The sequence below is a fragment of the Scomber japonicus genome, chromosome 21, assembly GCF_027409825.1.
Source record: "Scomber japonicus isolate fScoJap1 chromosome 21, fScoJap1.pri, whole genome shotgun sequence".
Classification (NCBI taxonomy): Eukaryota; Metazoa; Chordata; class Actinopteri; order Scombriformes; family Scombridae; genus Scomber; species Scomber japonicus.
This window is the reverse complement of record NC_070598.1, coordinates 7891653-7904125: the sequence shown is the minus strand read 5'-3', so window position 1 is coordinate 7904125 and position 12473 is coordinate 7891653. Positions and strand designations below refer to the sequence as shown.

The 12473-nt window shown below is 39.0% G+C and overlaps 1 protein-coding gene across 1 annotated transcript in view; it reads right to left on the bottom strand.

The window, feature by feature from the left end:
• The window catches only part of cnksr2a (connector enhancer of kinase suppressor of Ras 2a), a 47045-nt gene that overhangs the window by 31978 nt on the left and 2594 nt on the right, over positions 1–12473 (bottom strand). Inside the window, exon 2 of the mRNA XM_053342320.1 lies at positions 516–679. Within this exon, the coding sequence (XP_053198295.1) occupies positions 516–679 (164 nt within the window). The remainder of the gene's footprint in view (positions 1–515; positions 680–12473) is intronic.

Sequence of the window (12473 nt, the reverse complement as noted above, 5' to 3'; positions counted from 1 at the left end):
TCAACTTCTGCTTAACGATCTATTTCAACCAATTAATGTCACATTTTTGGTGGCATAAAGGAAATATACAAATTAAGCTATTAACTGTACATTATCCAGTAGAGTTTGATGTTTAAAAAGCTAAAAAGCTAATCTAAAAAGCTTATTTGATGGCCAGTATTTCTCTACCCAAATACCACATTAGTGTTATAGAGTTATTTTAATTTTAAATGTAAAATTCATTGATTTTAGATGCAACTTTTTCAATACGTATGTGTAAGATTTCACACTCTATACTCACCCTATATATAGTTTAAATTGGATTTATCCCACAAGCCCACACTCAATGAGACTATTTCTTTGTTTGTGTCATTTGGGAAATGTAAGAGCTTAACGCAGACACTGACAATTAACTCACTGCAGTCCATCACAATGTGCACCGAAGGAGAACAGCAAACATTAAAGCAGCAGCTGCAAAGATGGCTAATGAGAGTCCGGCACTACATTTAAAGTACAACATAAATACACAAACTCACCAGAGCACAGAGTAAGTCGACTGCCTCCAGTATGAGCTCTTGGTGTCCGATGCGAGAAACTCCCAGCTCCTCCAGCTCAGCGTGGCTAATCCTCAGCAGCCGTTCTCCACACACACCTCCGCGCTCAAACACACATACATACTGCTGCAAGCAGTCGTCCAGACCTATGACAAACACCACACACAGTATTAAGGTTACACACAGTACACTCAATATTTGTTACAAAATGAGATCACGACCACAAAGACAATAAATAAATGTTTTTCTTCTGCTTTTTAGAGAGTGGGAAGAAAGGCAGATTTGAGCATTTGTTGTTGATGAACATGTTTCTTCTATCAAACTCCAATGTACAATAATCTGGAGGCTAAAAATTGTCATTTCACATTGTCAATATTTCACCTTATCTCTATATTGAATTTCCAATTGAACAAGACTGGGTCAAAACCTGTTGTCATAACCAATATGTCACAGGGATAGTCAGCAGTGGTGTCTATAATGTGAATTTTTGGACATAAAATGATTATTAAATCCAATATTCTGCAGTGGTTGCAGTAAAATTTGTTTTTAAAGTGTAGGCTACTGATCTAGAAACCTTGGAGTCAAAAAAAGGTCATAAATGCAGTTGCAAGAACAATATTTGTTTTTTCTTATCTTAAAAAACACTTGAGAGGTGATTTGCACTGGAATAAAGTTAAAATAAGGTTGAAATAATCTTACTTCAATGCACATTTTATAGAAAGAAAGACTTCAAGGATTCAGTAACACGTAGACTTAGAAGGAATTGCAGCAAGCTTAGGCAAATGTTGCTTTCAAAAGTAAAGTGAAGAAGAATGAGTAAGGTCAGGTAAGGATTAAATCCTGGCTGAATGTGCTTATAGCTACTAAACTGACTGTAGTCATATATTTAGTATTAATGGCAATTGTGAGAGTACATGTAAAGAAGCTGGGAATTATGGGCCCAAGGTGCTGAAGAGGACTCTCATCTCGACAGCAACATCACTGTTCAAGACCTGACTGCTCAGAAACTCTTCCACACATTCATTCCCTGATCAATAATCAGACACTAGTTGAAATTATAGCTTTCGGATTCGCACTCAAGAAGGACTAATCAGCTTTCTACACAATACTTTCACCGCTGGATTTCCTCTTCAAAGACTCCCTTCAGACAGGACAGATTTCTTTTAATCTGCACGAGAAAATGCAAGACAGATTTTCACTCGTACCACTTTGTGTCAGATAATACAACAGCTGCTGTGTCATGTGTTTGAGACATTTTAACTTGTTTGCACTTTTATAGAACATTATTTCAAAGCCAGAGTAGCGTAAAGTAAAAGTATAAAATGCAACATGTTTTCAGAGACAGCTAGGAGCCACAGGGGGCATTTTAGGCCTCTTTTGTTTCCTTTTAGCTTGTCTTTTTTCAAAAGGGAGAAAACATTTAGTTCCTATTCATTTATGAGCTAAATGTGTGACTCTGAGACCTATTTTTCCATTAAAAGGAGTGTAAATGGAGTGAAATAAAGAAACTCCCTTTTTCCCTCTTGCACAGTGCTGAACCGACTGATGCAGATGATCAACAAAACTTCTATTCTTGTAGGTCTACTGAAGCTTGACATTGCTTTAAAGGACCATAACAGTACATTTGAAAACCTTAGCTAATAAATGACACATTCACAGTCACTCAGGATTCTTTTCTCACTGTTTTCCAATGCAGGCTATGATATTTATTTTAAGACTGGACCTGTGGAGAACACATATAGCCACGGTGTAATTTGCATTGCAAAAAGAAACTGAAGTTAGCATTAAAAATTCAAATCTTTTAACAGTCTTGGAGGTTTTTTTTGACATTCAAAGTCAGTCTCAAGAAGGGCATTTACACCACTGCTTGTGTTTTCACTCACAGACCTGTTGCAACCTTTACTGTGGCACTAGATAGTATTATATTCTGACTCATACGCTACAGGGTTTTTGAGGCTGTTTTTTTTTGTTTTTTTAAAAAGAAGAAAAAAAGAAAAAAAACTGATGAAATTTCTTTACACAACCCAATAAACATTTTTACTAGGTCCCTTTATATTTGTTTTTTTTTTTTTGGTTTGTTTTTTTTGCAGCCAGAAAATGTACTAGACAGTTGAAATATAGCCTATATTTGCCACTACACTCTGCTGGACAAACTATATGATTTTATACAATTAAATTAAGCTTTTGGAGAAAGTCCATTTGAAGTCAATTCATTGATTTACTTCTAAACATATTATACATGTTGGAAAATGGTTACAGAAAACATGTGAAAAGGCTGATAACTATACTAAATTGTGGAGATAGAGCCTTAAATTGTTCCTCACCCTCTCATTTTTCCTGATTTTCTGAGCCTGCAAAAAATGGCTACTCCATGAAGTAGCACTTGGCGTACTGCGTGACCATGGTCCCTCCTCTGCTCTCCTCAGTGATTAACCCTACGGTGGCCGAGACCCGCCATAGCTGCAAATAAAAGTAACGCTGCAAACAAAAACAAACGCTGCTGCAAATAAAAACAAACGCTGCTGCATATAAAAGAAACGCTGCAAATAAAAAGACACACCGCAGCGAACAAAAAAAAAACGCTGCAAATAAAAACAAATGCCGCTGCAAATAAAAAAAACACCGCAGCATATAATAAAAAAAACGATGCAAATAAAAAAAAGCCACGACGGAAGTGGATTACCGGGGACTGTTTTTGCCGAAACACCGGAAGAAGAAACAACAACAACAGGACTACGAATTGGAAAACGAACTAGAAAGTAAGTGAACATGGTAGTGTTTAATGTCGCTACATGTACTTTTTAATGTGTTATTTGGTCAGGCGATGTAGCCCCAGGTTTGAAGTTGAACTGGAGAATGTGTGTATTGTTAGCTTCGGCTAACACGGGGAGACCACTAACGAGAGTGGAAACAACTGACGGCTACATAGTTCCGGCAGCTTATTACTGTCGTTGTTGTTGTTGCTTGTACGTGTAGGTCAGGAAAAGACGTAAAAGGGACCGTATATGGTTTGTTATTTGTGTTATTATGTTACGTGTTGGACTAAATACATAGACATATTGAGGAAAGTATTTCGATGTTATGGAAACGGATTTCATATTTCACAAGAATGGATACTTGGCGAGCTGTACAGAAAGTCCTGAGTCATAAGATGATCGTTGTGGATAAAGGGAAGACTTTGAAGGTATGTAGAGATTATAGCTGTTTTTACTTTAGCTGAGTGGCTAGCCGAGCCAATCGCTAATACTATTACGGCTGTGAGCAACCAATATACTTCGTGAGTGGTCTTGAATGAATCAGGGCAACCTATGCTTTTTAACAATGTACGGCATGAATAAATATGTTTAAGGGTTGGTGTTTAAAACATTCAGAAGGACTTGTGGCTACCTCCCAACCTCCGACCCGTCCCGTAAGCGGAACAGCGTGTTTTAAGTGTCTGCAGTTCCGATCCTCATCCCCATGTTGGCTGAAACAGACAAGTCACCCTCAAACATGCTGAAAACCATATTGATGTTTGGTGTGCAGTCCGTCATCCCTAATGTTTATGTGGCTTTGAGGATGTTCCTCACGTTGCCGGTGACAAACTGTGAGGGGGAGCGCTCATTTTCTCATTTGGGGAGAATCAAAAATGAGCTGAGAACAACCATGAATCAATTTTCCAATTCGTAGTCCTGTTGTTGTTTCTTCTTCCGGTGTTTCGGCAAAAACAGTCCCCGGTAATCCACTTCCGTTGTGGCTTTTTTTATTTGCATCGTTGTTTTTTTTTATTACAGTATCTCACAGAAGTGAGTACACCCCTCACATTTTTGCAAATATTTTATTATATCTTTTCATGGGACAACACTATAGAAATGAAACTTTGATACAATTTAACAGTAAATCTATAAGCTATACAAGCTGTACACACATATCAAAGTTTCATTTCTGTAGTGTTGTCCCATGAAAAGATATAATAAAATATTTGCAAAAAAGTGAGGGGTGTACTCACTTTTGTGAGATACTGTATATGCTGCGGTGTTTGTTTTTTTTGTTTTTTGCTGCGGTGTTTCTTTTATTTGCAGCGGCGTTTGTTTTTATTTGCAGCGTTTTTTTTTGTTTGCTGCAGTGTTTCTTTTTATTTGCAGCAGCGTTTGTTTTTGTTTGCAGCGTTACTTTTATTTGCAGCTATGGCGGGTCTCGGCCACCGTACTAACCTGCCTAGTGGCCAGTTACTGTTAATATCTAACACTACTACTACTACAGTCTACAGTTAGCCAGTTAGCTGAGTTAGCCGACGAGTTAGCCGACGAGTTAGCAGCTGAGCTAGCGGCAGAAAGCTTTCAGAGGTAGCGTCCATGTTTCGGGTAGAGGTGGTGACTTTGATTGACAGGTGACACTTGGTAGGGGGCGGGGTTTCATCGAACTCGACGGGCACGCCCACATCGTCTGGGAGCAGAGATAGGCTGTTTTTTACACAAATCATTAAAATTTGGCAGGGTGGTTATCAACACACTTCTCTTTCCTTGCATGCTGCCTTTATTTCATTACAGTTGAATCTTCTCTGCCACTTCTGCTTTCCAACACTATCAAAATCCCTCTATTCACAATTAAAATATCACAATACCCGTGATCTTAACCACCTTAATGATAATTCTGACTAGGTGCCATTTGATTATCATCTCAACCCTGCTATTCTTTCCTTCAGATCTGCCATTGTGCAACCCATCTCCTCCCCATCATCACTAAGACCCGCCTTGATATCCAGGAAGACTCATCCAAAGGTTTCTATCAACCACCTGCTGGCTCCACTGCATGTCCTCTCTCATATATTCATATGGCTCTTAATGAAGATGCTTCTATGGAGTCAAATTGCCATAGGCCTATAGCTTTCTCTGTTGCTACTTTCAATCAATATGCACTTCCAATTGATCTCTCTTTATTGAACTACAGAAAGGTCACACTGTTTAAAAACATATCTTTGGCATTTCTGTACTTTAATTTGTTATTTATCAGCTGACATATATATGCCAATAATAATATTGATATACAGTATCTGCAATGAGTTAATTTCAGCTGACATATTGGTCTGGCCCATTTATCAATTTCACAATCATGGTGATGGTTACAAGACAGTAATGTTAAACCATCCACCACAACTACAAGTTTGCATCACTAATAACATCACACTACCTCCATATCCACATTTATTTTGGAACCAGTATAGCATGGTTTGCAAAAGCATTACTCAGTTATTTATAGATGCACAGGAAATACATCTTAAAAAATAACTGCTTTTGCATTGTCCTGTGCAATAAAAGAGCACTTTTCGTACACTTGTAGAGCTGAGACTACGGCGGAGCAAGGAGGATTATGTGAAGTTTTATTGATTTATGAAACAAAAGGGCCTCAGATCAGCACTATCGATGAGTCCATGTCCAGCTAAGAGTCTCCAAAGGACATAAAACAAACCCTATATCTGAAACAAGAGTTTAGAGAATGGAGCAGAAGAGGTAATGGATGGGCAATTAGGCAATCATCCAGGTAAGGCTTTACTCTCTGTTGGATAACGTCTGTGTTGTATGTGTGGGACAGTCTCTTTAGATGTGCGAGTGTGTGAGTGAGCAAGTGGGTGAGCATTGTTCGTGTGTGTGTGAATGTGTGGATGTGTGTGTGTGTGTGTATTCAGTTGGCCAGAGCGGGTTTGCTGAGTCAAAGGAAAGCAGATCAAGACAGAGCGGCTCAGCTGCAGCCCCTGGCTCCCAAAACAATGAATGTATCCAGCTTCTAACCTCTTAACAAACAGCCAACTGGCAAACGCACATACACACACCTCTGAGGAATGAGCATTGATTTCCCCCGCCTTATAATACAGTATAGTCCCAGCTTTATAATACGCTCATCTATCATAACCACACTAACAAAGACGGTAGAGGATGGGAAGAGAGCGGAGGAAGAGAGGCAGCAAAAAATGGAAGGAGGAGGAGAGGAAAAGATCTCATAAAAATTAAATTGCATGCAAAGTATTTTGCATACGCTCCCACACCTTCTCACTCCAAACTCATCACATACGGACACTTGGTTTTTAACACACTAGGTATCACTTTAGCATCAGTTTTTAAAATGCTGGGTAGTCCAATAGAGTTCTATAGAATTCCCACAAGTGTTATTTTTTCCCCACCCACATTCTGCAAAGACCCTCCCCTATCATCTGCCTCTAACTGGCTCTCTCCCTAATATTCTCACCCTTACCATCTCAGTCTTCATGCCTAAATCTTACCTGCATAACTAATGAAGGAAAACAGTAGGCTATACTAGCTGATCACAGGCAGAGAAGGGCATGTCTTCACGTAATGTGGTTAAAAAAAGGCCTCCCACAATGTCTGAAATAGATGCCATGAGACCGATGACATCTGTATAAGGTGATAGATTTCCATATAAGCAGGGGGTGGGTTAGGTGGATGGCTAGATAAATAGATGGCTGCTGCTTGCTTCCGACCACAAGTCTCATGTTTCCATGTATCAGGACAGTTTTTTTTTTTCTTTTTAAACGATGGATGTGGTTTTTATTGTTAACATGACAAAAGGGTTTTTAAGATTTAACCTAAAAAATGTAAATTATGCTTTTTTGGCGGGGGTAATATGAGAAGATCAATATTACTCAGAGTGGTAGGCTATCGATCTTCCCATTACAAGAAAGGGAATATGTTTATTTTTCAAAATGTAGAAGTATTTCTTAAATGACCTAAAAGTATGTACAGTGAAATATTAACACTAGTAGACACAGTAATAGAGTAAGTAGTCCAGTAACAATGCACTTTTAAAGAGGGTAGTTTCCTTCTGTTTCGCCTTTGCAAATTCTCAATATGCCATGCTGATGAGAAAATGTAATTCATAGCCTATAATAGCCTAAATAAACTTTGGGAGCACCTCGATTGCTTTGGATGGAATTTAAACAATGCAAAACACGGCATTGAAACAATTCTATTGGTTGGAAAGTACACTGTATGCATTTGTGGGGGTGCAGTGATTTCCGACTTAAACAGAAAGTGGGAGTAGAGTAATGTGAGCCCCACTCCCTCCTCAAACTTCTCCACTCTTGCCAGTAACTGAATGGACAAATTTACTTTTGAGTTTGCAGGCAGACACTCAAATACTCAACCTGCAAATGTAATATTCCATACTGACTCTGCAATTCATGTCATGAAAGCTTTAAAACTTCTTCCAGCTCATAGTTTTGGCTCTCTGGCCTGGTTTGGATCTCATGGCTCATCGTTTTTCAGCAAAAAAAAAAAAATGCTCCAAAGATCCACTGTACACCACAAATCAGCAGACAGATAAAGTCACTGACTAGCTGGTGAAGACTGGTGGAACATTTAGCAGCAAATGATTCAAGATATTTCCTTTTATTGGGAGACCAGAACCCAGAGTTAAAAGATTAATGATTGATAATAAGACAGGTAACTATTTGCTATTTGCCCTATACTGTATTTGATAATATGTCAGTTTTGTTGCATTTACAGCTTGTTTCTGCTGCCCCCACATGGCCAAAAAAATCAGTTATTGCGGGTCTAGGTCTGAATTCAGGAACTTTACTTTTAATAAAGTACACTATCCAGATTCAAAAAGAATTTGACTGGCCTGCCTGTGAGCCATCAGTGGACGACCTCACACTTTTATCACTGAATGGGAGAAAAATGAATCTAGAATGACATTCCCAGCACTCCCAAAGAGGTGTTATGTCTGTGTGTCCGCATACATTTGGCCAGGTTGTATACTTTTGAATTATGATAATGCTTTTTTTTTTTTTTTTAATTATGCCATTTGAGCACTCTCTCCACCACCAGCGAGACTTGTGTTTTAATGAGTGTTAATAGTGTACGGTTCCTAATAGACGTGAAGCTGATTAAAACAATGTTGGCTCTCGCAGGCAAAGTGTTACTACTGCTGAGAGAGGCAGGGAAACAGAGGGGGGGGGGGGGGGGGGGGGGGGATACACCATGTAGGAAAAGTTCATTGATAATCAACATCACTTATTGCTGGCAGAGAGGGGGGGAGCGTTAATACCTAGAATGCTAATGACTCAAATTGTGAGTGACATCAGCGAGCACACACACCCCCACACAGAATAAAACAGAAAGTATTATACAGGTAATATATGCATACAGTAAAGTATGTATGGCTACTGTATAGGATCATTATTTGACTGTATATCAACTATAAGAACACTAAAATCTTCCTACTCACGTTTTCCTATAAATTGACAGTTCAGTGGACGTGGGTTTGTAGTATAATGGAGTCTAATCTGTGCCATTATGCACTCTTGTGTCCATGTGTCTGCATGTACAATTCAGGTGTGCATTGTGTGTGTACGTTCATGTATGCGCGTGTGTGTGATTGGTACAGAAAAAGTGTGATTCATAGCTGACTCACACACTTAACTCCCACAGAGGCACACTTTTCACAACAGCAGGCAAGCCAAACTCCTACAAACACCCTCTATCTCTTTGTCACATACACACACACACACACACACACACAGAGACATGCATATCTAATAAAACTAGATTTTGTGGTGACTTCTAGGATGTTTGAGAGGCCTATAAAAGATCTGGCCCTCCCAGTCGGGCTGTGTGTCATCTGGTCCAAGCTCTCTGAAGCTTCGGTAACAATAAAAGTTAGACAAGCGTTCACGCTGTCCCTGGGATTTGTAAATGCAGGATGTTGGAAGCCCTGCGGTGATTAGAAGTGAGTTTACGACCGGAAAGTTGCCAGTTTGAATCCCAGCGTCATCTGGGATGATCTTGCATCGGGGATATAAACCAGGCAAACTCTATTACTCCTTTAATAGCTGTTTTTTGTGTATTTCTTGTTGAATAATGTTCGAGAAACCTCGACCACGAGACTGTCTGTATTATTTTCCTCTCGCTATCACATCAAGTCTTGTGCCAATACAATTACAGAGGCTTAAAAAAGCACAGGCCTCATGCATGAAAAGTCAGTGGAAAGAGGCAACCGAAGCAAGGAAAATGCAACTTTGCTCCAGGCAATGCTACACCAAAGAAACGCTCACTTGAGTTAGAAATTTTCTACTTGAAAATTTGCATTTCTCAGTAAACAGAACATCAATCACTTTGAAGCAGGATATTCTCCAGGTGATAGTAAACGCTTTGTTCCCATCAGGTATTTACAGATGGAAATATGTTCACTAATTAAACGCTATGAGCACAAAAGCCTTTTGATGGGAAAATATGTTAATTTCTAAAAAATATTATCACCCACTTGAAATGAATCGGACATAGGATTTATAATAATAGAGTAATTACATTTAAACTTGCACAAAGAAGATTGCCATAGCAATAGTTTTTTGAACTATAAATGTAAAATCAATAACATGTTTGCATTTGTCAGTCCAATCAGCCAATAATGGAAAAGTCATCACTCATAGTTTTCTATAGCATTTTAGCATCTTTAACATCGTTGGACTTTTTTTTTGGATAGCTGTGTGGATTCTGTGGACTCTGGCTACCTAACTGCTGTGTTTTTGAGACTCCATGGCAACGGAAGAATGGCGAGGATGCTGGCCTTTTTGTTCACCGCTTCTCCATCTGAGTTTAACAGTTTACAATAGTATATAACATCAACTATACCATACTAATACCATCGCCTGCCAGGATGGAATACAAGATCTCCCTCCTGGCTCACCAGTGCATCCACAGCGTCTGCTTTTCAAATTCAATAGATTTTATTTTAGCATTTCTCAGTTCCTCTGAGATTAAATTTTTTACTGACTGCACAGTTTTCAAATTGTGGGCCTCTACAAAATGGCCAAGTTGTTTATTAATGTTAAAATGCATTTCCTCTTCTTATTGTTATCATGTAACCACCGCTGGGATGTATTTGAAAGAGTCAGAAAGCTAGTAAGTGGATGTTTAGATTAAGTTAAGTTTGTCACATGTAAAAAAAAAAAAAAAAAAAAAGGAAAATTCATGCTCTTGGTTGAATTGCTGATTCATCGTAAAAGTGCATTTTTTTATTAGTCTACATTTGTTTGTCTCAATTAACACCTTTTAAAAACTTTGTCTCAAATAATATTACATTACAGTACAGTATGTATTTTAAACTAATTTAAAGTACTAAAATCATTTAAATCAACATTAACTGATGCATTGAACAACACTGAGCCTGCGACAATAATGCAGCAACCAAGAGCTGTGTCATGCTGGAGTGTCTTTGGCCTCTCAGTGACAGAAACACTTGAAACTAAAATTCCCCTGTGCATCACTTGTTTGCTCAGTGTGCATAACAAACACAGGACTTGGCTTTTCTCAAGCAAACTGAAGAGTGTTTTCAGGGAATCTACACCCTCATTTCTCTAATCGTGTTTCATCTTTAGTCCAAAAAAGATCAAACCCACATGGAATATCATTCTGGCAGCCTTTTCTTACAACAGTGGCGTCATCAAAAGTGCTTGAGAGGTGTCACAGCAAATTTACAGCTGATTTACATCATGTCTGACGATCCTTAAATGAATGAATTGAAATGAGGAGAAATTTAGCCCGGCTTCCTGTATGAACAGATGACGGTGAACATGGGACGAAATTCCCAGCATTCTGTGCAATGTAAGTTCTCATATTACCACTGAAGTGTACCACTCCCATACTGTTTTAGCCTCAGCCGCGCCAACGCTTCACTGTCGCCAAATCAACAATGCCTAGACCTTTTGGCCCCAAACGCCTGTGGCATATGTGTTCTGTACATGCTATTGTACACACACACACACATACACACACACACACAAATACAGTATCATGTTTCCCTCTGTCGCCACAGACACACCCAGGAGAACCAGTAAGAACCGAATACCACACAAAGGCATGCCACGTGTGTGTATGCGTGTGTGTGTGTGTGTGTGTGTGTGTGTGTGTGTGTGTGTGTGTGTGTGTATGTGTGTGTGTGAGAGCAAATGTCCGAGGACCCGGGTGGAGCCTTCTGTTCAGAGCGGGTGTGTGTGTCTGTCAGCTGTTCTGCACAGACGGTCTGAGATGAACAGCTCACTATCCACCCACGCACTGACTGCACATACACACACACACACACACACACACACATACACACGCATACATACATAGAGGCACATACAAACACATGCCATTTGCACATGACCAACTGATAACCCATCCATGGTGAGGCTCTAAGTAACTGACACAGTATAACATGTAAATAAATCTTTGTCACGATTTCTATTTGCATTTTACTGATGCCTGTGTGCCAACAGATTCCCTGACCTGCTTTTTATGCACCAAACTGACATGAATAACAATTATTGCTAAGATTAGGTGTTATTAGTCATTTTTTTTTCTCAGTTCATGTGGAGGGTGGAATTTTGGATCAGGCTGTGTTTGTGATCAAAGCCTGATGAGACATAGAGCAATGATGCATCTTGTGTGCGTGCGTTCCAGCAAGAGAGAAGTGGCACTGATGGACTTAAAGACGGTGTTAATTAAGGTCAAAAGTTCAAATTTTAAACATCAAGATTTTATCAGACAGGAAGTGGCATGTTTGGACTTAAATGGTACGATGTTAAGATGTTCTATAAGGACTTGTCTGATGGAGGCGCTATAATGAAATTAAAAAAAAACATACCTTAAAGGATGAAGTCACAATTTTGAAATCTTGAAACAACAGGTGTAGATATAAACACTGAAAGAGGTTTTCCTCGCTGAAATTATTCCTCCTTGTTCATTCTGACTATTAAAAGATCCTCTTCAAATGTGCTTTCAAGTGATGGGGATTAAAGTCATGTTGGGTAAAAATGCATTTAAAGGTTTATCTGAAGCTTATATGAGACTCCAGCAGTCTGAGTTAGTCATATCAAGTGGATATCTGCCACATTTACAGTCTTTTAGCATCAAATTCTCTCTTTATATTCCCTCTGACAGTGTTTCCCTGTTGAGCTGCAGT